Source organism: Esox lucius, chromosome 11 (genome assembly GCF_011004845.1).
Source record: "Esox lucius isolate fEsoLuc1 chromosome 11, fEsoLuc1.pri, whole genome shotgun sequence".
Classification (NCBI taxonomy): domain Eukaryota; kingdom Metazoa; phylum Chordata; class Actinopteri; order Esociformes; family Esocidae; genus Esox; species Esox lucius.
In genome coordinates this window covers 18,880,793-18,908,576 of record NC_047579.1, presented here as the reverse complement: position 1 = coordinate 18,908,576, position 27,784 = coordinate 18,880,793, and the positions used below count along the sequence as shown (strand labels likewise).

The 27,784-nt window shown below is 39.8% G+C and overlaps 2 protein-coding genes and 1 long non-coding RNA gene across 6 annotated transcripts in view; 2 read left to right on the top strand and 1 right to left on the bottom strand.

Annotated features, from left to right (window-relative positions):
* Positions 1 to 24,412, top strand: part of LOC105029061 (immunoglobulin lambda-1 light chain-like) — a 40,865-nt gene extending 16,453 nt beyond the window's left edge. Inside the window, exon 4 of the mRNA XM_029123085.2 lies at positions 24,083 to 24,412. Within this exon, the coding sequence (XP_028978918.2) occupies positions 24,083 to 24,408 (326 nt within the window). The 3' untranslated portion in view covers positions 24,409 to 24,412. The remainder of the gene's footprint in view (positions 1 to 24,082) is intronic.
* Positions 265 to 21,857, bottom strand: LOC105029060 (NACHT, LRR and PYD domains-containing protein 12-like). Of its 2 annotated transcripts, XM_029123063.2 has the most exons (12): positions 21,792 to 21,857; positions 20,509 to 20,796; positions 16,693 to 16,806; positions 16,403 to 16,516; positions 14,060 to 14,106; positions 11,676 to 13,518; positions 11,242 to 11,415; positions 7,468 to 7,641; positions 6,883 to 7,056; positions 6,541 to 6,714; positions 4,038 to 4,084; positions 265 to 944 (listed from the first exon to the last, which is right to left on the bottom strand). In XM_029123063.2, the coding sequence occupies exons 2-12, from the start codon at positions 20,772 to 20,774 to the stop codon at positions 406 to 408; spliced, it is 3,666 nt and encodes a 1,221-aa protein (XP_028978896.2). In that variant the 5' UTR covers positions 20,775 to 20,796; positions 21,792 to 21,857; the 3' UTR covers positions 265 to 405. The 2 variants fall into 2 exon arrangements, with proteins under 2 accessions (XP_028978896.2, XP_034151144.1); XM_034295253.1 differs by lacking the exons at positions 20,509 to 20,796; positions 21,792 to 21,857 and adding an exon at positions 16,936 to 16,967.
* Positions 8,558 to 12,816, top strand: LOC109616278. Of its 3 annotated transcripts, none has more exons than XR_004576427.1 (5): positions 8,558 to 8,718; positions 11,323 to 11,394; positions 11,750 to 11,788; positions 12,593 to 12,633; positions 12,726 to 12,816. It is a non-coding gene; the product is annotated as an uncharacterized LOC109616278 (long non-coding RNA). The 3 variants fall into 3 exon arrangements; XR_004576426.1 differs by lacking the exons at positions 12,593 to 12,633; positions 12,726 to 12,816 and adding exons at positions 11,876 to 11,928; positions 12,023 to 12,113; XR_003782492.1 differs by lacking the exons at positions 11,323 to 11,394; positions 12,593 to 12,633; positions 12,726 to 12,816 and adding an exon at positions 12,023 to 12,113.
* Positions 24,413 to 27,784: the final 3,372 nt, after the last annotated feature.

Genomic DNA, 27,784 nt, shown 5'->3' with positions numbered 1-27,784 from the left:
TAAAAGCAAATACTGAACTGATGTAGAGGGAGCTAACCAGACACAGATGCAAACAGTAATGACAGAAGCTTAATTAAAAAGTATTAGTGTTGGAAGTTTGCTCATTTAATCTATTGGCATCCAGTGTTAATTGCACTGAATGCAATTAACTACAACAAATATTCTGCTTTCAAAAAACATGTTCATAAAAAAGATTTGTATCCTGTACATATTATATATTTTGTTAGATTTAAATTAATGTATTACATTTTATTGACCATCTCAATTTAAGCAGGAATAATTAAAATCACATTATTAAAATATGTTCATTTTATCTACAGTATATTTCTTTAGTGTAACTGACACAGAGACATTGAATAGACAGGCGCTTTCATAATGCAAGCTTGAATTAACAGACACAGGAGCCTATACTACCTGACAGAGAGACACTGAGGAGCCAGGGCCCACAAAAAACCCTGGGTAGAGTGGCTCAATGAATGTAGAGTGGAATGTGTGTAAGTGTATCAGTGTGTCAGAGGAGACCCTGTAGAAGGACAGAGTGCCGGCTGGCCAGTCCAGATACACTCCTACTCTGTTAGACCAAGAGGAGGAGGGGAGTTCAGGTATGGTAGTTCTCTTATTATTATACCAGGCAGTGTAACTGTTTCCAGAGCAGATCAGACTCCAGGACTTGTCATTGGATCCAAGCCAACTGTCACAACCCCATCCTTTCCTGTTGATTGCTTCATATGTCACTGCTATACCAGCCCCTCCCTCACTCCACTCTAACTCCCAATAATGTCGTCCTGACAGACCCTCTTTGCACAGAACTTGTTCCCAACACTGAAATCTCTCTGGATGATCAGGAAATGGTTGCTTCTCCCCAGATGTCACTGTCTTGTTCTGGTCAGACAGAGAGAGTGTTCTAGCTGCTGTGTTTGGGTCCAGTATAACTTCACAGGCATCTAAAGGGGGAGACCAGAAAACAGTATTAGAGATCACCATCATTATTATCATCATCAGCATTCACTCTTCTCTCACACTCCCCCTCTACCTTACCCCCCTCCTCCCACCTAGCTCTTCTCTATCTACCCTTCATCTACCTAACCCCTCTTTGTCTAACCCCCCTCTGCCTAGACGCTCTCTATCTAACCCCTCTATATCTAGACCCTCTCTTTCTAACCCCACTTTATCTAAAACCCTCTCTACCTAGCCCCTCTCAATTTACCTCCTCTCTATCTACCCCCCTCTACCATACCCCTTTCTTCCTACTCCCCCCACCTAGCTCTTCTCTATCTACCCCCTCTCTGCCTAACCCCTCTATATCTAGACCCTCTCTATCTACCCCTTCTCTACCTAACCCCTCTCTACCTAGCCCCCCTCTATCTAATGCCCCTCTACCTTGCCCCTCTCTATCTACCCCCTTTGTTACATCCTGTACTTCTGCCCTATTCACAGGTGTCCCTTTATGTTCCTGATGGTTGGTCGTTGGTGTGTCCCACCTGTCAGTCATCCGTTTGTTTTTTGATTGCCTGAGGTGAACCAATCAGTGGACACTCCTGATTGCACCACCTCTTCCTCTTTTCCATAACCCAGTCACATCACACATTTTGATACACAGACCTTTATTTCTTCATACACCACATAGTTTAATCATTGTCCATACATCTCCCTCTGTCATGTTTAATGTATGTATTGCTGTACTGTAATGTTTGTTGTTGTCCAGTTGCTGTTTTACCTATGCCGTTTGTTTGCACCTGGTAAAAGGGGATTTTTAGCATGTCGCTCATGGATGTAGACAACGCATAGGGAAACACAGTCTAAAACCACTTTTGTGTTTGACAGTAGTTTTGGTTGTCTGTGTATTGTAGTGCCCCCAGTGGTCAGCAGAGGGGAATGAAGATGGACGGCCGGTACATTGCCAGACGCTGGGTTTGCATCTAGGAGGTGCCAAGTGTAGCCAACACCTGGGTGTCATCTCAACTGTGCATAATGAGGCCAGATTGCCAATCAGATGAGAAGCACCCTATTTAAAACAGGTGCAGACAGATGAGCCCAAGGAACAACAGGCTGTGAGGAACCATGTGCGTGAATGAAGAGGACAGTGAGAAGTGTTTTGTTTATTTTGAGTTCTTTGTATTAACTTAGAACCCCTTAGCGGCCATCCATGGACTTCCTTTAGATTACTGTAGCGGCCACGGAAAACCGTGTTCCTTTAACAATAATAGTTGTGTAAATATCACCAAATCTACCTTATAAAAACCTGTAACTGTATTACCAAGGATGCTGTTATTAATAAGACACTAGAAAAACGGTATGTTGTCATTTGACTTTTTTAAATTTTTATAATTTCTTTACTCAGAATGCTAGCGCCAAAGTGACCACGACTTTAAGTTAGAAGAGGCTGTTTCTGTGTTGTTTGGTGATACGATTTTGGAAAGATCCTTGCTCTTCGAAAGCGATAATGATGTTGAGGTGAGTAATAGATAAACTGCTGATATATGTTTGGTGTTGTCCATATTGAATGCAGTGAAATATTGGCAATACATTTCATTCATAAATAGAAACTGCCATAACTAGACAACTAATTGTCCGGTTCGGTTAATCTGTCAGACCATAGAAAAGTTGTTTGGCCGCAAATATGTGTCTTGCTTTTGAAGTGAATAGCTGTCATTTCCACTAACTTGCAAAGAGTGGAGGCTGTTGTGCTTTACTGTCGTCGTCATCACATAATTATGATGATGATTCCCTGAATCTGCCGAAAGGTGTGCCACATACTTTCACTTACTATCTATTAAGTAATGTGTGGTGAGATTTTTTGTGCTTAGGTTATGATCCCATTAGATGCGAATGATTGCTGTCTCACTCTGGTCAAAAAGAGGCAGTTTCGTTTCAAGCAAACTTAGCGGTTGGTTCTTGTTTCTTCCGATGTCAGTTAGCCTAGGCAATATAGCAATGACCCCAACTGCTTGCGGAAGCTAGCTTACTATCTTGCTCGTCTATGAATTTATTAAAGAAATTGTGTAGTAACAAATGTGTAATGCGTTCGCAGAGGGAGAGGAGGAAGTGTGAGAGGTTGAGTTTTATTACATGCGTTTACACAATAGGAGAAAATAAATTATATTAGAGGATATGCTCTTTAAAACAAAATGAACTTGTAATTTCAATTTGTTCTTAGTTTTTGTGCTATATCTATTTGTTTCAAATGTGTCAGAAAATATGATTTATTTTGAGAATTCTCAGTAATCTACAGCAGCATTATAGAATTATATTGGGGTCTAAATTGTTAAATAAAATCAGTCATCTTCCGATCTGACAATCTGCTGCCTGGTGTTCGCAACCCCCCCACACCTCTCGGGTTGTCACAGTATTTTGTTCTCACTGTTCTTTTTCACTATTATTATTTGTATAGTTAGTAGTGAGCTAAGCGGTTCTTGAGGCAGGCAAGTTCAGTTTAGAGGTTTTTGACCTTTGTTTAAAATAAATGTAATGGACATTTTGTTTGACGGTAGCTTTGGTTGTCTCTTTTTTGTTCTCAATGTTCCTTTACACTATTACACTCAGCATGAAATGTATGTTACAGGTCTCTTTACCATCCACCTTAGACTTCCAAAGCCACAGGATTTGTAACACCCTCTCTCTCCATCCTCCCCTGCTCTCTACCTAGCCCCTCTCCATCTACCCCCCTCTACCTAACCCCGCTCCATCTACCCCCCTCTACCTAACCCCTCTCCATCTACCCCCCTCTACCTAACCCCTCTCCATCTACCCCCCTCTACCTAACCCCTCTCTATCTACCCCCCTCTACCTACCTTTATCTTTTCATTTGTAACTGCTTTATGATTTATTTCAGGGCATGGCTGTAAAAGAGATCTTGGTCTCAGTCAATTTCTCAGTTTAAATGAAGGTTAATAGTAATAATAAAAGTGTTTAAAAATCGATCCTCCTCCATACTTATGAAATACTATCTACCCCCCATTTACACTCCCCTCTATCTACCCCTGTCTCAATCTTCCCCTCCTTTAAACACACACTTATAATAAAATATAATCACTCACATTTTCTGGGTCCTGATTTCATCCTGAACTCTCCACCATGGTCCAGACTGTAAGAAAAGCAGAGGAGCAAATAGTCATTAGGTGTCTGCTAGTGAAACCGATTGTCAACATATTGTGTCTAACAGAATAGCTTCCTCTCTGGCAGGTCGCCTGGACCCACACAGGGCTCAAACCCACAAACTCTGCTTCAAAACCCCCCTTGACAACATTTGAGTTATTCAAAAATACCAGATCATTTTAAAATACATTTATTATTAACCTTTATACAAACATTTGATTTTATTGTCTTAATATATTTTAGAGAATGTTTTTGTAGGGGATTAATTAGACCCTCCAACATCCCCTTTAACAACTCTGCATCGATGTAGGATCTGTTAGCAAGTAGCTAGTGGAGGGGAGTAGATGGCTGATGTCACGATGGATGACTAGCCATAAGATGAATATTAGGGAGAGAATATCATTTTTTGGGCCAGAAGAAACAAATGACTCAGCAGATTATATCGTATTGTTGTAATATGGGAAAGATGTACTTGCAGATCATTGTTAGCTTTCTTTAACTGCTCGTAATCAGTTCATAGGTCTTAAGGTGTGCACAGATCATTAACTTTGGTGTTCCTTTAGGAATTCATCATAGAACCGTTATGACTTGAATAGGCTAGATGTGTTCTCATTGTGTCTATATGGGGGGTCAAGCAACAACCTGTATACCAGGATGTAACATCCCTTCTCAACACATTGTTATGCATCTCTTCTGTTGTACTTTCTGGCATACAATGGGAACACCTCACACCATATGGGAGTCTCAACTAGCAACTGACTTTCTTCCGTGCTGCATGTAAAACAAGTAAAGAGCTCAGCTATGCTTTGTAATCGTTTTTGTGCAATTTATTGCACAGTAGACATTTTAGAGAAGCAATCAAAGATGATAACTGCTATTCTGGTGCCTGTCTAAGTGCCATTGAAGGACCCGGAAAATGTAAAGTCCACTATCTAGTTACCAGTTAAATGATTCTTTCTTAGTAAGTACAGAAATGTTTTCTGGGTTCTTGTATTCTGTCCTAGTAGGCTGTCATTGGAATGTTTATGGTTAACAAATGTTTCTGTAATTAGTGAATGCATGGACAAAAGGGTTGCTTTTAATTGGCCAGCTTGATCCTTGAGATAACACCCCTGTGTCATAGGAAGAGCCCCAGGAAACCGATCAGAACGTGTCACTGATTGATAAAGGGTCTACTCTACAGGACTGGTTTTGTTTTCCTTAGGTCAGCTAATCAAACCCCCACTACTTGAGTTTAGGATATAACCAGAGTGAAGGTGGAAAAGGCTCTCTTGGGTTATTCTTCCTGAACTCTGCATGCTTCTCTGCTCTTGCAATCACCTCAAATCTCCGGAGTACTTTAAGCTTTGATATTTGTACTACAATTGTAATACTCTCTTTATACTTTATACGTCAAAATCCATTTCCACCACCATCCAACCTCAGGTTATTTTCAACAGAGACATTTCCAAAGAACCTTGTTGACTATAAAAATGCAAATATGGCAAATAAACAAACTCCTCTTGAATCCAACCAGTTGTGCAAGAAAGTGTATGATACAATTTGTTTTGGGGGCGTGTGTCAGTCACTGATCCTGGTTGAGATGCCAAACTGAAACCAGAGGGGGGTGGCAGTTGGATGTGCACTGGACTTGCATTTAACTTATTTTATCCCTCCAAAATACTATTAAAAGAAAGAAAAAGGCAAAATGATATCTCCCCAGAAACTGCCTTAAGCTAATACTGTAGGTCCAAGCTGTCTATGAAATACAGTGTTTTATAAACCTTACATTGTAGAATCAGCTTCCCATTTGATTTCCTATTTTCTCAGTCCAGTTATAATAATTAAACAATGGTTTAACATGAACATAGTATAATATCACAAATTACGACTAGATATGGATTCTTCTTATTATTACAAATTAACTAACATGATCAAATAACATGTTGTAGCCTATTAAGAAATGTTGCAGAAAGGTACAAATTGAAAAATCACATCAAACGTAATTCACACCTTTCTAAAATATATTTGTGGGGTGTGGTAGTTGGATGTGAACTGGATGCAGAATGTAGTTCATGTCTTCCTCTTACAAGGACTATAAATTATGTGAACATTAGTGAACACACTCCTTATAATTCAACAGGGTCATTTTTTTAAATGTAACATCAAAAATAAATCTTAGCAATAGGAGAAATGTCTCCATTCATACAGTTTTTGATGAACAAACACTGACAGACCTCCAAGGAGGCATGACAAGAGTTGGAGGTATGGCCACACAATACTACCTATCCCTAAACCTAGGCCTAATTCTAACCCCAAAATGTCAAACCTAAATTTAACACTAATTCTAAGACTAAAACCATATGTTAGTTTTTTCTGAAATATTAACCATTAGCCGGAAGCAATTTCACCATATTTTCAATATAAAAGTAACTTCACACTGATTGTGCCAAATCCTCTACATACTCGAGTTTCTCCATTATCCTGTGTGGATCCTCCAGTCCAGCAGAGAGCAGTCTGACTCCCGAGTCTCCTGGGTGATTGTAGCTTAGGTCCAGCTTCCTCAGGTGGGAGGGGTTTGACCTCAGAGCTGAAGCCAGAGCAGCACAGCCTTCCTCTGTGACCAGACAACCTGACAACCTGAATAGAGAAACACAACAGCTGTCTAGCTTCTATATTTAAGATTATTTAATTGCACTTTCGTAATATCCACTCAGGAAATTCAAAGTACATGTTTTTAGGGTTTCAGACTTTAGGCAGTGTTTATTTTGCGGAACCATTACAAACAATTGATACACCTGTTCTTACCCCAGTGTTTGTAATTTACAGCTGGGATCCTCCAGTCCAGCAGAGAGCAATTTAACTCCAGAGTCCTTCAGGTCATTGTCTTTCAGCTCCAGTTGTTTTAGTTGTGAGTTGGGTGAACGCAGGATGGAGGCCAGATCTGAACAGCAGACCTCTGTCAGACCACAATAACCTAGACTAGAGGGCAGAAGAGGTTGTTTAAATTTTTTTTTAAAACACACATAAGAACTCATACTCCAGATTAGTGATGGCCATTCGAGGCTTCATTACCGTTCTTCTAGCAGCAGGATATTATGCTAGCAGCGCTAACTCAGATGTTCTTTTTCAAAATAAAAGCCATCATTGAAATATATAAGGCAATATAATTAACAATCTAGTCTGTACATTTTATATTTAATGTCCGTTCGAATGTTATTCTTGTCTGTTCTTTTTCACAGACTAGATTGTTAATTATATTGCTGTATACATTTCAATGATGGCTTTTATTGTGATAAAGAAAATCTTAGTGCTGCCAGCATAATATCCTGCTGCAAAAAAAATGCAAATGAAGCATTGAATGGCCATCACTACTCCAGATATTTGACTCACACTAGTGTCTGTATGCTGAAGAGTGGACTGGTTGGCTCAGCACAGAGTAGCTCCACTCCTCTGTCTTTCAGGTGATTGTAGCTGAGGTCCAGTCCCCTCAGGGGGCATTTTTGTGTCTGCAGAGCTGAGGCCAGAGTCTCACAGGATTTATATGTGAGTCCACATCCATCCAGTCTGGGGAGATTACATAATCTGTTAGATATACACTACCATCAAAAGTTTGGGGTCACATAGAAATGTCCTTTTTTTAAAGAAAATAATTTTAAAAGGCTAATTGATCATTAGAAAACAGTTTTGTGATTATGTTATCACTGCTGAAAACGTTTGTGATGATTACAGAAGCAATGAAACTGGCCTTCTTCAGAGCATCTTCAGCATCAGCTTGTGGATTTGATTACAGGATCAAAATGGCCAGAAACAAATAACTTTCTTCTGAAACTCGTGAGTCTATTCTTGTTCTGAGAAATGGAGGCTATTCCATGCAAGAAATTGCTAAGAAACTGAAGATCTTGTACAATGATGACACATACTCCCCTCACAGAATAATGCAAACTGGCTCTAACCAGCATAGAAAGCGGAGTTGGAGGCCCCAATGTACAACTGAGCAAGAGGACAAATACATTAGAGTGTCTAGTTTGAGAAACAGATTCCTCACAGGTCCTCCTAGGCAGAGTTATTCCTCTGTCCTGTGTCGGTATTCTTTTGCACAATAAGGCATCGTATTGCCAATATGCCACAGCTAAGCACTGTACCCTATGATGCATCGTACCTAAGAACAGCTCTTACCCATGGTATATTGGCCATATACCACACCCCCTTCTGTCTCATTGCTAATATATAGTAATCATAACATGACCCATAAAGTAATTTATATTATTTTTGAGGAGTAATTTGGGCTATTGGAAAAAAAAAGTAAGATTAAATAAAAAAGTGTATTTGGCATTAATGCTACTCCCAAAATAATTGTATTTTTTTTTACATCAGTTGTCACAAAGTGCTACAGATACCCAGCCTGAATCAAAAGACCACAAGTACAGTAACAACAAGATATTAATACACAGTGGCTAGGATAATCACCCTATCTTGTTCTACAGGAAGACCAATAAATCCTTTGGCCGATAGGAAGTTTTATTAAATATTGCTATCGGCAGAACTTGGCTCCGATAGTGGCTGATGTCTGTGCAGTCTCTACCGGTCACATGGGACGTACATCACTTTGCGATGAGCGGAGGCTCCATACACGACGTCAAGGTAATGTCATTGTGTACCTGAGATAATTTATATTTAGAAGAAATTTAACTTAAGACATTAAGACCAGTGTTGCCAACTTAGCGACTATGTCGCTAGATTTAGCAACTTTTCAGACCCCCTTAACGATTTTTTTCAAAAAAGCGACTAGCGACAAATCTTGCGACTTTTTGTGGTGTTATTAGAGACTTGTTTTTACTCTTCTCAACGAGCAGCGGGTGCCGCCGTGGGCCCCTCCCCCATCTGAAAGCACTCACAGGCAGCCCAGTCCTCGCACAGCAGTTCCTACGAGCTGTAGTTCTAAACATATTTAGGGTGTTTTTACTCACTTTTTGTCTTTCCTACGACGTTATTCCTCTCCTACAGGCAGCTTCCATCACATGCAGTTGGTGCAGTTCTCTTAATCCATGACCATGATGATATCTCCCCTTGTGTGTCCCTCTAAATGTTTATTTTTTTTCTAGCCTTTTGATTTTGACTTAAATAGCGCCCCCTTTTTGATTTGTTCTTAGTTTTTTTGCTCAGGTGATTATTTCTTGTACATGGAAAACATTTGTAAACACGCATGTATATTTTTTTCCCCAACGAGAGTTTTGTATAAAAAAAAAAAAAGAAAATCCATTAATGATGCTGATGGGAAGTTATGCAAATTAGGCAATGACGTCATTTAGCGACTTTTAGGACAGCCAATAGCGATTTTCCTTACGGAGGAGTTGGCAACACTGATTAAGACACTCTTCCTTGATTTTATAAAACACAAGCGCTGGCATTCAGTGTGCTGCTATAAATGCGTGACAGACTTTAAATTACGTTTTTCAATGTAGACTACATCAGAGATATTTTTCTCAGAAATCAATTCCCCACTCGAGGAAAAAACCTTCAACGCATTATTTCTTAACCTTCAACGCGATAGGTTTAGAAAACGTGGGCTAAACCTTAAGGTCCCGGAGTAAACGTTTTTACAGCTGATTTTAAAGCAAGGCTGGGAAACTGTTTTCCGTTTATTTCTCTTTAGGAAACCCGGGAATATGCACAAACATTAAGGGTTTGTTAGAGTGGCATTATACTGTAAGGGGACACGCAACAGAAGTAATCCTTCCTGGCCAGTGATAAATCACAGAACAGCATCGCCCATTGTAGAACATGATTCTTTCCCAAGATGTAATCCACCAAATCATACTTCAGGATGTTCTGTTATCAATGTATACAAGAGGAGCCGTCTTTCTGGAGAGAATGCAAACAAGCTGTTTCCTCCATTATAATATCAGGCTTCTCAACTGGAATTACTGGCTTTATGGGGAAAACAATTGCAAAAAATATATATAACTCCCACCCACTGAGTTATTTTACATACCAGAATCAGTCAGTTTGATGTTCAGTTCCAGATTTATTTGTATATTTAGATATTAATTACTCTGACTTCAGTTCAATATTTATCCTGTTTCAAATAAAGTTAAAGATTGTTCATTCCCAACTGTCACTTTTTGCCAGACCACGTAAGCGGAGCCGGCCAAGAAGAGCGAATGTCTCTGACTGACTGACAGACTATCCCCCTTGTTAAATAGCGTAGTGGTTAGAGACGTGGACTATTGACCAATAGGTCCCGCGTTTGAGCCTCATCACAGTCAAAACAAATTATGTATTAGGATTTGTTCAGGATAGACAAAAAACTTGCTGATATTCATCAAAATGCTACTCGGAATTTCCTAACAATGTTAGGGAAGACCATCAAGTAATCTTTAAATGTAGAAAAGAACACAAGCAGTGCTTTCAATTGAATTTTTGCCACAGTCTCTCTTAACATGTTCTACGAAGCTTGTGAGCATCATGGAGATAGCAGACAACATATACAAGTTCCTGAGAGTCATACAGTTAAAACCTTTCAAAAGCTAGAGACACATGAGGAGTAATGAACTGGAAAGCAGTTTGAATGTGCCAAACTCTAAATAGAGGACATTGCTGAGTTTATGCGCATAACTCTGGTTCTATGAAGGAAGCTTCAAGCAATCAATAGACATTTTCCATTCCAATGATCTTTCTAAAGAAGATGGTTACATATAATAAGGAATATTTTAATTGTCTGTAAAAAATAAGTTTTTTACAATTATTTTATTGAAATAAGGCCACCCCACTTCAACTCCTCCGCGACCTCACTTTCGCAACTTTGAATTGAATATCTCTGATTTACAGTAACAGAAGGACGAGTGCTGGTGGTTTATGATGTGTGTGTGTGTGTGTAAGTGTGTGAAGTTGTTCAACTGATACAGGTAATCATGTATTAATCTATTGATTAAGTAGCTTGTGCAGGGTTAGGTTTAGTTTAGCGAACAAGGGACATGGACTTCTGGGTTTCCGGTTACCATAAATAAGAGAGAAAAAACTGTGCGCGTGTGTGTGTGTTTGCATACGTGTTTGTGAAGCTGTTCTGGATAAGAGTGTCTGTTAAATGACAACATATAATGGAAAACATTTGTCTATGTGAAGTTAATCAACTGATAAAACTCATATTCCATATAGCTGACTCACATAAGTGTCTGTATGTTGCAAAATGGACTGGTTAGTGCAGGACAGAGTAGCTCAACTCCTCTGTCTTCCACGTGATTATAGCTGAGGTCCAGTTCTGTCAGGGGGGAGTCTGGTGTCTGCAGAGCTGAGGCCAGAGTTTCACAGGATTTATGTGTGAGTCCACAGTCATCCAGTCTGGCAGGAGAGATAATATGTTAGATATTCAATAATTTTGTAATATATTATTAGATTCAGCTTTATTGCAATTGAACAGGTACAAGTACAATACAACAAAATGCAGTTTGCGTCCAATCAGAAGTTCAAATAGAAGTGGGGCAGAAAATGTGCACGTTTTTAGTAAATGTATGTTACAAGTGGAATGTATAGATGTGCAATGATGTGTATTTGCCTTCATGTGCATTATACTGTATACATCAACACATTACAGAACTTACAGTGCTCTCTTGCAGGTTTTCACTACCGGCAGCAACCTCTGATAACCTGCCTCTGTTGTGTTGTATCTCTTCAGATTGAACTCCCCCAAGACCTCCTCTGACATCAACAATAGGTAGGTAATGGCAGAACATTGGTGAGGTTCTAGTTTTGTTCCATAAAGGGTTTCAGATTGCAGTGAGATCTGCCTCTCTTCCACTAGAGAGTTGGCACCAAGTTCATTCAAACAGTGGAACAAGTTGATTATCCTTTCTGGTGAGGATTCCTTCTTGATCATCCCTGAAAGGTACTCTACTGTTCTCTTAACTGTTTCCTCATTACTCTGTGTTGTACTTCCTGTCTGTGTCAGAATCCCTTGTAAGAGATTCTGATTGGACTCCAGTGAGAGACCCAGAAGGAAGCGGAGGAAGAGGTCCAGGTGTCCATTCTCACTCTCCAAGGCATGATTCACTGCTGTCCTGTGTAGCTCAGATAACTCTGACTTCCCCACTTTATTATAATCACTAGAGGGTGAGAAAACATCCTTATTCTTTCCCAGACATGATTCTAGAGAATGTACTGCTGCCAGAAACTCCTGAATGGTCAGATGAACAAAGCTAAAGACCTTCTCTTGGTTCAGCCCAGATTCTTCTTTAAAGATCTCTGTACACAGTGCTGAGTACTCTGATGCCTCTAAGACATCAATGCCACACTCTCTCAGGTCCTCCTCATAGAAGATCAGGTTGCCCTTCTGAAGCTGTTGGAAAGCCAGCTTGGACAACTTCAGGATCATGTCTTTGTCTGACTGAGACAGTTCCTTTGGATTTGTTTCTGTGGATTTGTTGTACTTCATGTTCTTCACACTGACTTGCATGAGCAAGAAGTGTACATTCATCTGGGTGAGAGTTTTAGGAATTGCATCTTTCTCTGCTTCTTTCAGCATTATCTCAAGGACAGTGGCGGATATCCAACAGAAGACTGGTATGTGACACATGATGTGCAGGCTTCTGGATGTTTTTATGTGTTTGATGATTTCTGTTGCCAGATTCTGGTCTGTGATTTTCTTCCTGAAGTACTCCTCCTTCTGTGGCTCACTGAATCCTCGTATCTCTGTAAACTGGTCAACATACTCTGGAGGGATCTGATTGGCTGCTGCAGGTCGTGTGGTTATCCAGAGGAGAGCAGAGGGAAGCAGATTCCCCTCGATAAGGTTTGTCAGCAACACGTCCACTGAGGTTGGTTCTGTGGCATCAAAAATCTTCTTATTGTTTTTGAAGTCTAGAGGAAGTCGACACTCATCCAGACCATCAAAAATGAATACCATTTTGGTTCCACCATCTTCCATTCTGTCAATCTCTTCTGTTTCTGGGAAGTAGTGGGAAAGAAGTGTCATCAGACTATACTGGTCCTTTTTCAGGTTCAGATCACGGAAAGGAAGAGGAAATATGAAGTGAATGTCCTGATTGGCTGTTCCCTCAGCCCAGTCGAGGATGACCTTCTGAACAGAGACTGTTTTTCCAATGCCTGCGATTCCTTTTGTCAGGTTTCTTAAACCTTTCTTTTTCATATAATTGTCTTGTTCTGGTAAATGATTCAGATCCCACTTCAAATGTTTTATTGGCTTAAAGATGTCTCTACATTTGATTGGTGTGTCATGTCTTGTTTGTCTCTTAGATGCCATCTCGATTTGTCTCACTTCGTGTTCATTATTGACTCCTCCACTTCCACCCTCTGTGATGTAGAGCTCTGTGTAGATGTCCTTTAATAGAGTTTGGTTTCCATGGGGTCCAGTTCCTTCACACAGTATTTGATACTTCTGTTTCAGTCTAATTTTAATCTCTTGTTGGACCTTCAGACGTGTTCGACCTATAGGAAAATAAAGACTGATGTTAGTAGCATGAAACTACAACATTAATGTTAGATTCACTGACAACTTATTAATTCTCTTTTGTGTCTCACTCGCTCTCTACGAGGAAAGGGGGAGCAGTTCCTCTAAAATAGATGCACTGCAATATTTCTAACGATTTATTGAGATTAATCAGCTTTATGATGGCCAGCTTGACTTGCATTTACACTTATTTGGTCAGATTCCAAATAAAAAGTCTAGAATCAAGAGTAAACCTTGAAATCTCTTGTGTGAATGGCCTTGCAATGCAAACAAATAGATATACTGCTTAATATGAGAAAATTGTTTGAAAAAAATTTGGACAATAAAAAACGAGGGGCTATTTTCTATTATTTATGGATGAAAGTACAAAACCTATGGTAATACAAAACCCAAAAGCAATGTATAAATGTCCAAATTATTTTGGAGGTGAAACCTGTAGTTCTGCCAGTTCTGATCTAGATTACACTTGGGAGGAGAGAACAAAAAGGTGGGTAAAATAAACTACATAAATATACTCACATTTTTTAAGTCCTGACTTTACTAGAAACTCTCCACCATGGTCTAGACTGTAGGAAAAGCAGAAGACCAGACAGACATTTTGTCTCAAGATATTAGTTGGTATGATGTCTAATGACTCACAAACTGAAGCTGCACTTCAGGCATTTATGAAATTGCTTATTCCGGTAACTGATAACATGCGACTGATAAGAAACAGACAAATAGTTTGGCTGAGGTGGAAAGAATGAGACAATAGGAATGGAAAATATGTCTAGACACAGCAGATTTGCAAAGAATATTGATAAATAATTAAAGTAATAACCAGAAGAAAAACTAAGATTCATTACATAATGATTGATGGTACAACCCTGTTTCCAAAATAGCTGGGACGCTGTGTAAAATATAAAGAAAAACAGAATGCAGTGATGTGTAAATCATTTAAACCTGATATTCAAAAGAAAATAGTACAAAGACAACACATCAAATGTAATTGTTTCTTGAAAAATATATTTTTACTTTGAATGTTATGCCAGCAATACGTTTCAAAAGAGCTGGGACAGGGGCAACAAAAGACTGAAAAAGTTGTAATGGTGAAGAACTAAACCTGGTGGAACATCACACAACTAATTAGGTTAATTAGGAACAGGTCAGAAACATGACTGAGTATGAAAAGTGCATCCCAGAGAGGATAAGCCTTTCAGAAGTAAAGATGGAGAGGGGTTCACCACTCTGAAAGACTGCACAGGCAAACAGTGCAACAGCGTAAGAAAAATATTTCTTAACGTAAAAATTGCAAAGAGTTTGGGGATCTCATCACCTACGGAACATAATATCATTAAAAGATTCAGAGAATCTGGAGAAGTTTCTTTATGCAAGGGACAAGGCTGAAAACCAATATTGGATGCCCGTTAATGTTGAACAATATATACAGGTTTTGGAGCAATATAGAATTTGGTCCAGAAATATTTGGACACTGACACAATTTTCATAATTTTGGCTTTGTATGCCACCACAATGGATTTAAATTAAACAACCAAGATGCAATTCAAGTGCAGACTTTCAGCTTTTATTCAAAGGGTTGAACAAAAATATTGTATGAAAGATTTAGGAATTGCAACCATTTCATACACAGTCCCTTTATTTTAGGGGCTTACATGTAATAGGACAAATTAAGACAATCATAAATAAAATGTAAATGTTTTATTCTTTGTCAGTTTCCTCCTTTGTGATGCTTTGCCAAGCCTTTACTGCAGCTGTCTTCAGTTGTTGTTTGTTCATGGGTCTTTCTGCCTTAAGTTTTGTCTTCAGCAAGTGAAAGGCATACTCAGGATAAAATCAGGTGATTGACTCTGCCATTGCAGAATATTCCACTTTGCTTTCGCAGAATGTTTTGGGTCACTGTCCATATGTAAAGTGAAGCGCTGTCCAAACAACTTTGTTGAATCTGGCTGAATCTGTGTAGACAATCTATCCCTATACACTTCTGAATTTATCCAGCTGCTTCTGTCTTCTGTCACATCATCAGTAAACACTAGTGACCCAGTGCCATTGGAAGCCATGCATGTCCATGCCATCACACTGCCTCCACCATGTTTTACAAATTATGTGGTATGCCTTGGATCATGAGCCGTTCCAAACCTTCTCCATACTTTATTCTTCACATAATTCTGGTACAGGTTGGTCTTAGGTTCATCTGTCCAAAGAATGCTGTTCCAGAACTGGGCTGGGTTTTTAGATGTTTTTTGGCGTTGCCAAATTATGAATGGTTTGCACTTTGTGGTAAACCCACTGTATTTGCATCTGTGAAGTCTTCTTTTTATGGTAGACTTGGATAATGATATGCCTACTTTACCTACTGGAGAGTGTTCTTTACTTGGCTGGATGCTGTGAAGGGGTTTTTCTTTACCATGGAAAGGATCCTATGATCATCCACCACTGCTGTCTTCTGTGGACTTCCAGGCCTTTTTGTGTTGCAGAGCTCACCAGTGCATTCTGTTTTCTCAGAATGTACCAAACTGCTGATTTGGCCACTCTTTCTTTTTTTTGCAGCCTAAGGATGGCTTATTTCACTTGCATTGAGTGCTCCTTTGACCATGTGTTGCCGGTTCACAGCTTTCAAATGTGAATGGCACACCAAATGTCCCAACTTTTTTTTAAAAGCTGCTGGCATCAATTTATTTTTCCAATATAATAACATTTCTTAGTTTCAACATTTGATATGTTCTCTTTGTACTATTTTCAATTAAATATAAGGATAAATGATTTGCACATCATTGCTTTCTGTTTTTATTAGCATTTTACGCAGCTTCCAAACTTTTTTGAAAACGTCATTATCAGGATATACCCTGATCCGTTAGGTGTTACCGTTGGTCAACAGTGAAGTCTCCCTCACTGAGGAGTATTGGCTGTATCATAGACTGGTCACTCTTCATGGACAGACAGCTGGGTACAAGGGAGTCTGGTCTGTTCTGGAAGACTCTGACCAAACCAGAGTCATGTTAGAAAAGTCATAGTAGGAAAAAGTATCATAGTATCCTGCATGTATAGTAAGAAATTATACATTTGAAGTGATATGCAAACAGTTAGATCAGTAACATGAAGTACTTAGAAAACAAGTCAGTAAAAAGAAGAGACTCTAATCCTTTAGTTCTTACCTTTCTTCAGTAGTTAAGTCTTCCTCACTAAAGAGTATTGGCTGTATCATAGACTGGTCACTCTTCATGGACAGACAGCTGGGTACAGGGGCGTCTTGTCTGTTCTGATGGATTCTGAACAAACACACAGTCATGTAACAACAGTTAGCTACAAGTTATATCAGGGGTCTGAAGTTATACACATCTACACCAATACATAGTAGTGTAGAACTCCAAGAGGTTCATTTATCACTCATGACTAACCAGGTCAAGGTCTATGCTGACCAACTGGCTGATGTCTTTACTGATATCTTCAACCTATCGCTACGTCAGTCAGTGGACCCCACCTGCTTCAAAAATCCATCATTCTTCCTGTGCCAAAAAAACAAAAAGTCCTCTGCATGAATAACTACCACCCTGTAGCACTCACACCAATCACCATGAAGTGTTTTGAGCAGTTAGTTAAAACACACATCTCAGACTCCATGCCTGTAACACTTGACCCGTTGCAGTTTGCCTTACAGACAAAACAGATCCACAGAGGACACCATCGCTCTGACCCCCCACTCTGCACTCTCTCATCTGGACAAAAGGAACACATATGTGAGAATGCTGTTCATTGACTATAGCTCAGCCTTCCATCAATTACATCAGCAGTTGTCACAAAGTGCTTTTACAAAAATACCCGGGCTTAAACCCCAAGGACCAAACAACAGTAGTGTTGAATTTCAGTGGCTAGGAAAAACTCCCTAAGAAGGCCAAAATTTAGGAAGAAACCTAGAGAGGAACCAGGCTCAGAGGGGTGACCAGTCCTCTTCTGGCTGTTCCGGGTGAAATATTAAGAGTCAAATTTTAATAATTAATAAATGCATGTGGGCTAAGTCCAGAGTCTATTTAAACTTAGACCAGGTCAGGAGTATGACCAGATGGACAAGGACAGGGAAAACACAGGGGAGGGAGGAGGTGTCAGCACAGTGGCAGCTGAAATCGTCAGGTATCGTCTTGATCTGCAACACAACCAGGAGGAATTTGGACAGGGACAGCAACAGTCCCCCCAAACCAGGTACTCTGCAGGTGTGGACCAGGACCTCATGTACTCCTAAGTTTAAAATGGGAGGAGACTGGAAAAATTCAGAAAATGCATTCCTCATATCAACAACGATTTTTAGTGGAGAAGGAGAACTTACCCTACTCCCCCTGCACAATAATATAGCAGCGTAAGACCTTGGGACTGAGACGGGAAGGGGGGTCCGGCGACACTGTGGCCCTATCTGGGGGACGCCCCGGACAGGGCCCAAAAGGCAGGAAATCAATCCACTCACATTGACAATCATCAACCAAAGGGACACTCACCAACCGCAACCACTCTGAATGAGGGCAGAGTATTGCCAGCAGAGTACAGCCCAATTGCACAAGTGTGTAACAGAGACAACAACAAGCCAGTGACTCCGCCCCCGAAAGGCATTGGAGGGAGGGCATCTCAGTGGTGACGAGAGCCCACCTGGCAAGACAGCAAGGGTGGACATTATCAAGCCTTCTGGTCATCTTCACGCCCCTGGGCCAGGCTACAATTAATCATAGACCATGCTGTAGAGATGAGTCTTTAGTAGACACTTGAAAGTTTGCACTGAGTTTGAATTTCTTACCTTAATTGGCAGATCATTCCACAGTAGTGAAGCTCTATGAGAAAAAGCCCTGCCTCCGGCTGTTTGTTTAGAAATTCTAGGTACAATTAAAAGGCCTGCATCTTGCGATCGTAGCTTACGTGTAGGTATGTATGGCTGGATCATTTCAGTGAGGTAAGTAGGAGCAAGTCCATGTATTGATTTATAGGTTAACAGTAAAACCTAAAAATCAGCCCTAACCCTAACAGGCAGCCAATGTAAGGAGGCTAGTACAGGAGTAATGTGTTAAAATGTTGCAGCACTAATTGAATTTTATTTATTGATTTGTCAGGGTAACCAGAAAGAAGAGCATTGCAGTAATCTAGTCTAGAAGCAACAAAAGCATGGATTCGTTTTTCTGAATCAGTTTTTGATAGAAGGTTTTAGATTTTTCCAATGTTTTGAAGATGAAAATAAGCAACTCTTGAGACATTTTATATGTTCATCAAAGGAAAGGTCAGGGTCAAGGGTAACGCCAAGGTTTCTTACAGTTTTTTGGGATATGACCATTCAGCCGTTGAGGTTCACAGTGATATCTGCTAACAAAGCTCCTTGTTTCTTGGGTCCTGAAACAAGCATTTCTGTTTTTCTTGAGTTTTAAAGCAAGAAGTTCTCTGTCATCCACTTCCTAATATCTGAAACGCATGCTTCCAAAGTAGCTAATTTTAAGGCTTCTCCATGTTTCATCATAATATACAGCTGTGTGTCATCAACATAACAGTGAACATTTACATTGTGATTTCAGATTACATCACCCAGAGGCAGCATATATAGTGAGAACAATAATGGGCCCAGATCCGAGCCTTGAGGAACACCAAAGCATACCTTTGACTTGTCAGAGGATATGCTATCCACACTAACAAACTGATATCTTTCAGATAAATAAGATTTAAACCAGGCTAGAACATGTCCACGTAGCCCAATATGGTTTTCCAGTCTCTCTAAGAGAAGGGAGTGATCAATAGTGTCAAAAGCAGCACTAAGATCAAGATGCAACAGGACGGATTAGGAAGCTTTGTCTGAGGCAATTAGAAGGTCATTTGTTAACTTCTCGAGTACAGTCTCAGTACTATGATGGGGTCTGAAACCGGACTGGAGCATTTCATAAATGTTATTTGTCTTCAGGAAGGCATTCAGTTCTTGGGAAACACATTTTTCTATGATTTTTTAGAGAAACGGGAGGTTCGATATTGGCCTATAATTGTTTAATATGTCGGGATCCAGATTAGATTTAGAAGAGGCTTAATTTCCACTATTTTTAGAGAGTTTGGTACACATCCGGAGGAAAGGGAGCAATTAATTATGTTAAGTAATTCTGTTGGAATCGGGTTTAGCTGACAGTTTGTGGGTTTAGAACTCATTACAAATTGAGTGAATGTGTCGAGCGATAGGGTATCAGAAAAGTGTGTCCCCATTGACACCTGGTCATTGACACCATTGTGCCTCACAAGCTGGTGGTTAAGCTCAGGGATCTGGGTCTGGAACACACTATGTGCAGATGGATCCTGAACTTCCTGATGGGCAGACCCCAGGTGGTGCGGATGGGCAATGCCACCCACAACTGCCTGGCAACTCACATCACCAACACCATCGTTAAGTTTGCTGACAACACCACCACCATAGGCCTGATCTCTGACAACGACGTGTCAGCCTAGAGAGACGAGGTAAGGTCACTGACTTCGTGGTGTCAGGATAACAACCTCCTGCTTAATATCAGCAAAACGAAGGAGATGATTGTTGATCACAGGAAGCGGTGGCGGGGAGACCACGCCCCCATACACATCAATGGGTCTGCAGTAGAGAGAGTTCACAACATCAGGTTCCTACTACTGATGTTGTAAACTCTATTACTGTTACTTTTTAACTTTTAACTACACTGTTGGGAGTAGGAAAAACCAAGCATTTCATTGCCGTAACTTTTTATTGCAAATGAAAAATAAACCTTTGAAATTGAACTTGATCTGTGTGTAAATCATTTCAACTCATAGTGTGGGGTTTATTCACACAAAGGTCAAGGGAACATGCTTAAACATTTATTTGCTGTTTAAGATGTCTAGTCTAGTAATATTTGATGTTATGTCTTAAGCAATAGAATAGCCTAATCATTGAGTTCTTAACTTTGTTCAGTAGTTCTATATATGATGACAATTTCAAACAAATGAAATCCTCTCACCTCACAGGTTCAATGTCTAGCTCATTCTCGCCAGATAGATTCATTTTAGGGGCAGTGGCCCCCTCCTCTCTCCCAGAACAGCTCCTTTTGGGGGCAGTGGCCCCCTCCTCTCTCCCAGAACAGCTCCTTTTGGGGGCAGTGGCCCCCTCCTCTCTCCCAGAACAGCTCCTTTTGGGGGCAGTGGCCCCCTCCTCTCTCCCAGAACAGCTCCTTTTGGGGGCAGTGGCCCCCTCCTCTCTCTCCTCAAGGGTCCCCTCATCTTCCATTCTATCTTTGCACAGAGAAAACCTGTAGAATTATGTAAAAGGTCAGGGAGGAAGAATGAGAGGTTGATTTTTTATGTGTTTACGGAATGGAAGAAAACAAATTATATTATTCTATGTTAAATGTGGATTTACCCAAAAAAATTATGCATTAAACTATTCAAAGTTTTATCCATAAATGTGGATTAAAGAACAGGATGTGCTCTTTAAAATAAATTTAACTTGTAAGTGTAATTTGTTTTGAGTTTTTGTGCTATGTCTGTTTGTTTGAAATGTGTGATAAAATATGATTTATTTAGATAATTCTCAGTAATTTACAGCAGCATTCTAGAATTCTATTTGGGTCTAAAGGGTTAAAATCAACATCCAATGTAAAAGTCTCTGTACAGATTAGTCAGACATGCTTTAATATTTACCTCCAATGTAAAAGTCTCTGTACTGATCAGTCAGACATGCAAAGCATAAAAAACTTAAACATTTCTTTACATTTTTTTTATAAAAATCAATATGATCATGATCATTAATACAAAATGACCCAAATACCAAAATACATAGTAAAATATTAGTATTTATTGTTTTTGACAGAATATTATTTTTGGAAGTATAATTAAAGTGTTCAGCATGGTCAAATAAAATATATAAGAAGCAGTAAGCTACAATATTGAATCACAATACATATGAATCTCAATTACTATTGTATTAACACTTTAGTATCATGATAATATCATATTGTAAGGCCCTTTGATATTACCAGTCCTATAATCTATCATTTGAATGATATCAAAAAATATTGAATAACTGGGAATCAGATGTAGAGTTTAATCCCAACACAGGTCAGTGCTTATTATTGATTAGGCATTACACCACACTACTCTCTTAGCTTGTCTCTTAGCTTGTACAACTGTGCTATTCTGAATGGACATGTCTGATGAACAGTGATTAACAGTCAAAACATTTGTTATTCTATTCAATTATTCAAGTGTATTTGCTATCATCTGTAAAGTAGGGACAAATACTCACTATTCCCTCTTGTTCTGACTTTCTTCTGTTATGTTCCACACCACCAACTGGATCCCAAACCGAAACACTTTTACTTTCCTTTTGAGTCCTGCAGTATATGGGAGGAGCTGAATTCTGCTACTGATTCTCTGCCTCAGGAACAGAAGGACAGCAAACCAGTCATAAAACTTAAATCATGAAAACAAAGCCATAAATATTACACCTGAGGTTCGGTGCAGCACAGTTGATATAGCTGATACACCAAGGTTGTCCACAAGGCACCCAGCAGTGTAGTGGGGCTGTATGTAATATGTCAGACCTGGTCAGAGGAATTACATGTAAACACAAAAAAGCATCAGTGCATTTTTATGATGTCGTGTAGTGTACATTCATGTCACCATTTGGTGTAAAACCACTCTTGAGATATTAAAACAGACTGATATCCTTTACAGTAGGAATCCTTACACATCAAATAAATTCAAAAACTCAACAAGCAACTTCACTTGATTATTGCCTACACCAAACTTATAACACAATAAATATGTTGGAGATTGTGTGGGAATATCTTCTGGGAATGTGAGATAATAGGTGAGTTTTGTGTGCTCAGCAATTAAGGATTTACTTGGATATGAGGTAATCTGTTTTCAACTTTCAGATAGAGACTCGTTAAATGAATAATGTACATTAGAATCCGGTCCCCCAAGGTATTCTTTTTCTTTTTTGTTTTACATGCCATTTACAGATGTGCTCAAACATTTGCATACCCTTGCAGAATTGGTAATATATGGACCATTTGTAAAGAAAACATGAGTGAGCAGGCAAAACATGTCTTTTTTTATGTGCATTCTGGCCCAGGGGTATGAAGATGCCCGGAAATACTTGATACTGTCACCCTTACTCTCTTGCCAGGTGGGCTCTCATCACCACTGGGACGCCCTCCCTCCAATGCCATTCGGGGGCAGGATCACTGGCTTGTTGTTGTCTCCCTGTTGTGCCCATCATGTAGCTTAAGTTGAACTCTGCTGGCAATACTCAGCCCTCATTTCAGGGTGGTTGAGGTTGGTTGGTGTCCCTTTGGTTTAACTTGGCAATGTGGGTGGATTGACTTCCTGCCTGTTAGGCCACAATGTCACTAGACCCCCCTGCCTCAGTCCCAAGGAGGAGTAGGCTCAGTTCTCCTTCTCCACTGTAAATCCATGTAGATCTAAGGAATGCAGTTTTTAAATATTCCCAGTCTCTTGCCCTATTTAAACTTAGGAGAACATGAGGTCTTGTCCCACACCAGGCTTGAAAGACTCATTGCTGTCCCTGTGCAAAGTCCTCCTGGATGTGTTGCAGATCAAGACGATATCCCTGACAATTCCAGCTGCCACTCTGCTTCCCCCCTGCCCCCCGGGTTTTGTCCCTGTCCGTGTCCACCTGGTCATGCTTCTAACTCGGACTAGGTTTAATAGACTCTGGACTCAGCTTACATTTAATTATTATAACTTGTACTCTTCTTATGGGACATTCAACTGTAGGTCATAACAGAATGGCACAATTATAAAACAAAACATGGTAACAAAGAAAATAATTAACTGACCCCTGTTCAAAAGTCTGTTTACCCTTAGTTCTTAATACTGTGTATCAATGCCAGCATGCAGTCTTTTGTAATTGTTGTCATAGGCCCCAAATTCCTTCAGGTGGTATAGCTGCCCATTCATCTAGGCAAAATGCCTCCAGGTCATGCAAAGTCCAGGTCCAGGTCATGCAAAGTCATCAAAGTAATGTTATGGAAATTCTTGTATTAATGTACATTTGAGAAATGTATGCTTTTCTATTACCTGGTATGTGCAGTACAGTGCCAAAAACCTCCTCACCAAATACATTCACTTCTGCTTTGTGTTTGACAGATAAGTGAACTATATGAAACAGCAGCTGAAGTTGTACAGTAGAAATGAATATAAAGCCTACACCAACTTAGCTTGTTAGTTTCTTAAGTAGTGCGTTTAGTCTGTTTTTCACCACAATCATCACATTCAACTTTTAGCCCTCTTCCATTAATTTTAAACACACAAATCAATTTGTAATCTGCAAAGTAAAAATGAATTAGAGTTTGTTACAAACCACAGTTGTTTAAATAACATATGACAATAGAAATAGAGGGTTTCATACTTTCATTTAATTTTCAGTTAATTGTTCATAGCTTAGCTTTTTAAATGCCTCATCTTTTTATTTCGATCTTGTAATGCTACATTTGGTTTAATTATGTTAACAAAAACACAAAATGTGTAATTGTTCTAATTTTCCTTCCACTCATTCCATTGTTCCAGACTCTACTCTCCCTCCACCTGTCTTGACCATCCTCCCTCCATCCAGTGATGAGGTGAAGTCCAGTAAAGTCACCCTGGTGTGTCTGGCCAGTCAGATGGCCATGGGCTACGCTGATGTCAGCTGGACCGTGGGTGGGAGTCCAGTCACCAGTAACATCGTTACCAGTACTGCTGTACCACAAGACAACAAGACGTTCCAGCTCAGCAGCTATTTGACCATTGACACGTCAGAATGGAACCAGGACAAAGAGTTCTCATGTAAAGTCACTGTGGGCTCCAAGTTCACTGAGAAATGCATCAAGAAGTCTGAATGCAGCAATGAATAATAAGTGTCAATTTTGTGTTTTTAGTTTTCCCTGCATATAGAATGCTGTTTTAAAAAGAGAGAAATTACTATACTCATGTAGCATACATGATAGACGCTGTGATTAAAAATGTATAATGATTAACAGATAATGTTTTGGCTATGCTATATTATTTGGATTTTCAATAAAGAGCATTCAGGAAAACAAGTCTTTGTATTTGTGCATGTTAATTAGAATCACACTTAGCAACACTGGATTAGGTTGAATCTGGGAAATATTAATTTAGCAGAATTTGAATAGAGTAAGAGCAATGTTTGACTAACAGACATGGTACAGAGTGAATTAAAACAATAATTAACCAATTTATACCATTTCATCCCCGAGGGGAGGGGCTGCATTGGACCCTGCAGTATTGAAAGTGTGTATAGTTCATTTGCTGGTACAATTTGATAATTTGGTACACAAATGGACTGCCACTACACAGAATTGTATCTCAAAAAGGTACTTCCCCAGTGACAAACATTTGTACCCTTTTAAGTACACACCGGTACTTCTATTTCTGAGTGTGTAACGTACTGTACTCAGTACCAATCCCCCTGGAAACACAGGACCAAACAACGAGAGGGTGGGGTGGTGTCTGGATTTGCACCCCAATGGTAGTCTGACCATCAGCAAATCAGACTGTGTGAGTAACGTGACAATAAATAGACAGGTATGAAAGACGTCAGCTGATGCGTCGCTGTCCAATTACAACTCAGGCTTAACTGGCTATGCTAATTCATTCAGAATCCAAACCAGGTTTGGTCAAATGTAAAAAAAATATTTTATTATTATAGGCATTATTTTCTTTTACCATTTCACTAAATGAGAAATGAAAAAGTATAATAACATTACGTGTTCTTACATGTTAATAATATATCATACTACAATGTACAGTAACATTGTACTTACAAACCCTTTCTTTATGTGTATTAACTGGAAGACAAGATATTATTATGATCTGCTGCCACCTTGTGGCTCAAAGACGTGATCAACAGTATAATTGTAAATTCTATAGTAGATTTCACTATACTTGCATCATTGAAATACTATAAACATAAACAGGGTGTGGTAATGCACTTCATTTGAGATTATACATTTAATGGTATAACATTACCAGACTACATTACATCCATTATCAACAAGCACCATCAATATCTATTAGATGAAGAGGTAATGATATTGATAGTGTTTTAGCAGCTCTGTGTTTGGTAGAAAAACACTGTCTCCCACTGTCAGGTGCCATGATAATGAGATTATCTGTGTTATTCACTTTACATGTGTTACGGTTCAAGGAGGGAGACAGAGGCAGGTGCAGAGATTTGAGGCGTTTCTTTTTAATAAACACAAAAGCAAAGAAAACAAAACGGAGTATACCCAAGAGTTCAGGAGCACATAAAACATGACACGCAGACACGCACAATGACCAACAGGGAGAAAATGGCTGAACTAAATACACAGACTAACGAGGAGAACAGAAACAGGTGGGGGCTAAACACAGGTGAAAGGATTATACTGATTAACTGAACCAAGAACAGGAAAGACCATACAAGGACAGAGACTAACCCCCCCCTCCCCCCAAAGGCACGGACACCCGGACGTGCCAAAACAAACAAAGGGGAGGACGGGCAGTGCACCAAGGCGGAGGCTCCGCCCCAGGACAGGGACCAGGGAGAGGGACAGGCGGAAGCCCCCTCGTGGCGCACCGAACAGGGACCGGTGGAGAACCAGGAGCCGGAGCAGGCAGAGGAGGGCTAGGAACAGGGAGAGGAGGGCTAGGAGCAGGGAGAGCCGGCGGTGGGTCAGGAACCGGCAGAGGGTCAGGGGCCGGCGGAGGGTCAGGTTGGGGCGGCGTAGCGGCCGAGACAGGAGGAGACAGAAAACACGAAGCGGAACGGTCCCCTCAGGCTTACAAAATCAGCAGGGGATCAAATACTTTTTTCCCTCACTGTAACATCACAACAATTTGAAGTTGTTAGATTCTGTCCATTTTTGATCCATGAACAAAATGAATGCAACCAGAAGTCAGGGGAGAATCTTTTTTAAGCATGAGTCCAAGATGTTGATCTTTCATAGGTCTTACATGTTCTCCAATAATTACATAGTTAACACAGTCTTTTATGCTAGTACACATAGGAGGTGGTCAGTGGTCACAGCCAATCATTACACAATCCATTATCCTCCAACACATCCCCTGTAGTATCTGGCTGTCTTCCAATCACATATGTGTATTCTATATCCTAACCTTACATGGCCTGGTAGTGTCCCCTCTTGAGTTCCTGGCTCAAAACGTTTACCAGGTTTTGTTGGGCCCCTCAACAGTGGATACCAACTGCTTGTGATACGGTACCTCATACAGCACAAGATGACAAAGTACCACTCCTCTAACAAGAGAATAGAACTAAAATACATGCGTATAATCAGGTAAAGACAGGCTTCCTCACAATGGTATGTGCCAACCTACGGTCCATGGGTCTATTCATAGAGTCTAAGACAGTCACATGGAAAACTCCTATCAGGAGGTATGGCCAGGATGTGTGGATAGGGTGTGTGGGGCTCATCAATAACAGGCCCAGCACCACATCCCATTTATTGTCCTTTGCTCAGAGTTAGTCAGCACTTAATGTGTTAACGTTCTCATTTCCACAGAAAGTGAAAGTAATGTTGTTTGTTGATCCAGGCTCCATTTTGAAAACAGAAAACACAAAGGGAAAACAAAATAATAAAGTAAGTATTTCAAAAACAAATATTTTCTTAAGGACAGAGTATGAGAATGAATACTGACAACTTATTTGTTAGTGTAGTTTTAAAGTGAATGATTTTGTAACTGCTGATAGCAGCAGCCAAATAATACTGTACAGAAACATATTTTGTGCTAAAAAACGAGTGAATTTGGGTTCTGGTATGAGTAAAATGTGTAGTAGTAGAAAAGGGAAGAATAAACAGCAGTTCTGTCCATGTTTGTTTTTGTATGTCTTTATTCAAGGTAATATATCATTGTTTTCGTTTTGTGTTTGACCCAGATATTGTTTCTGCAGTTTTCGCAATTAAATTCTAGATCCAGGAAGTGTGTTTCTGTGATGACAATTTCTAAAGTCCAAACAGTTTACGAAAATGGTAGGTAAGACAGAGGAAAACTCAGTTGCACAATTAACAGTTTATTCTTGCAAGGAGAGAGTACACAGGTTACCAAGTAACGGTGAATAATCTCTAAATTAATACAGGACAATCATCAGTATTTAAATGGCAAAAAGGGGCATGGCAAGATGCTGCACGGTTGCTGCACGGTCTATGTCAATAAAACACATTCTATCACCACCGTGGTTTTGTTTTAACCAAGGGCCAGGCTGTTATCCAT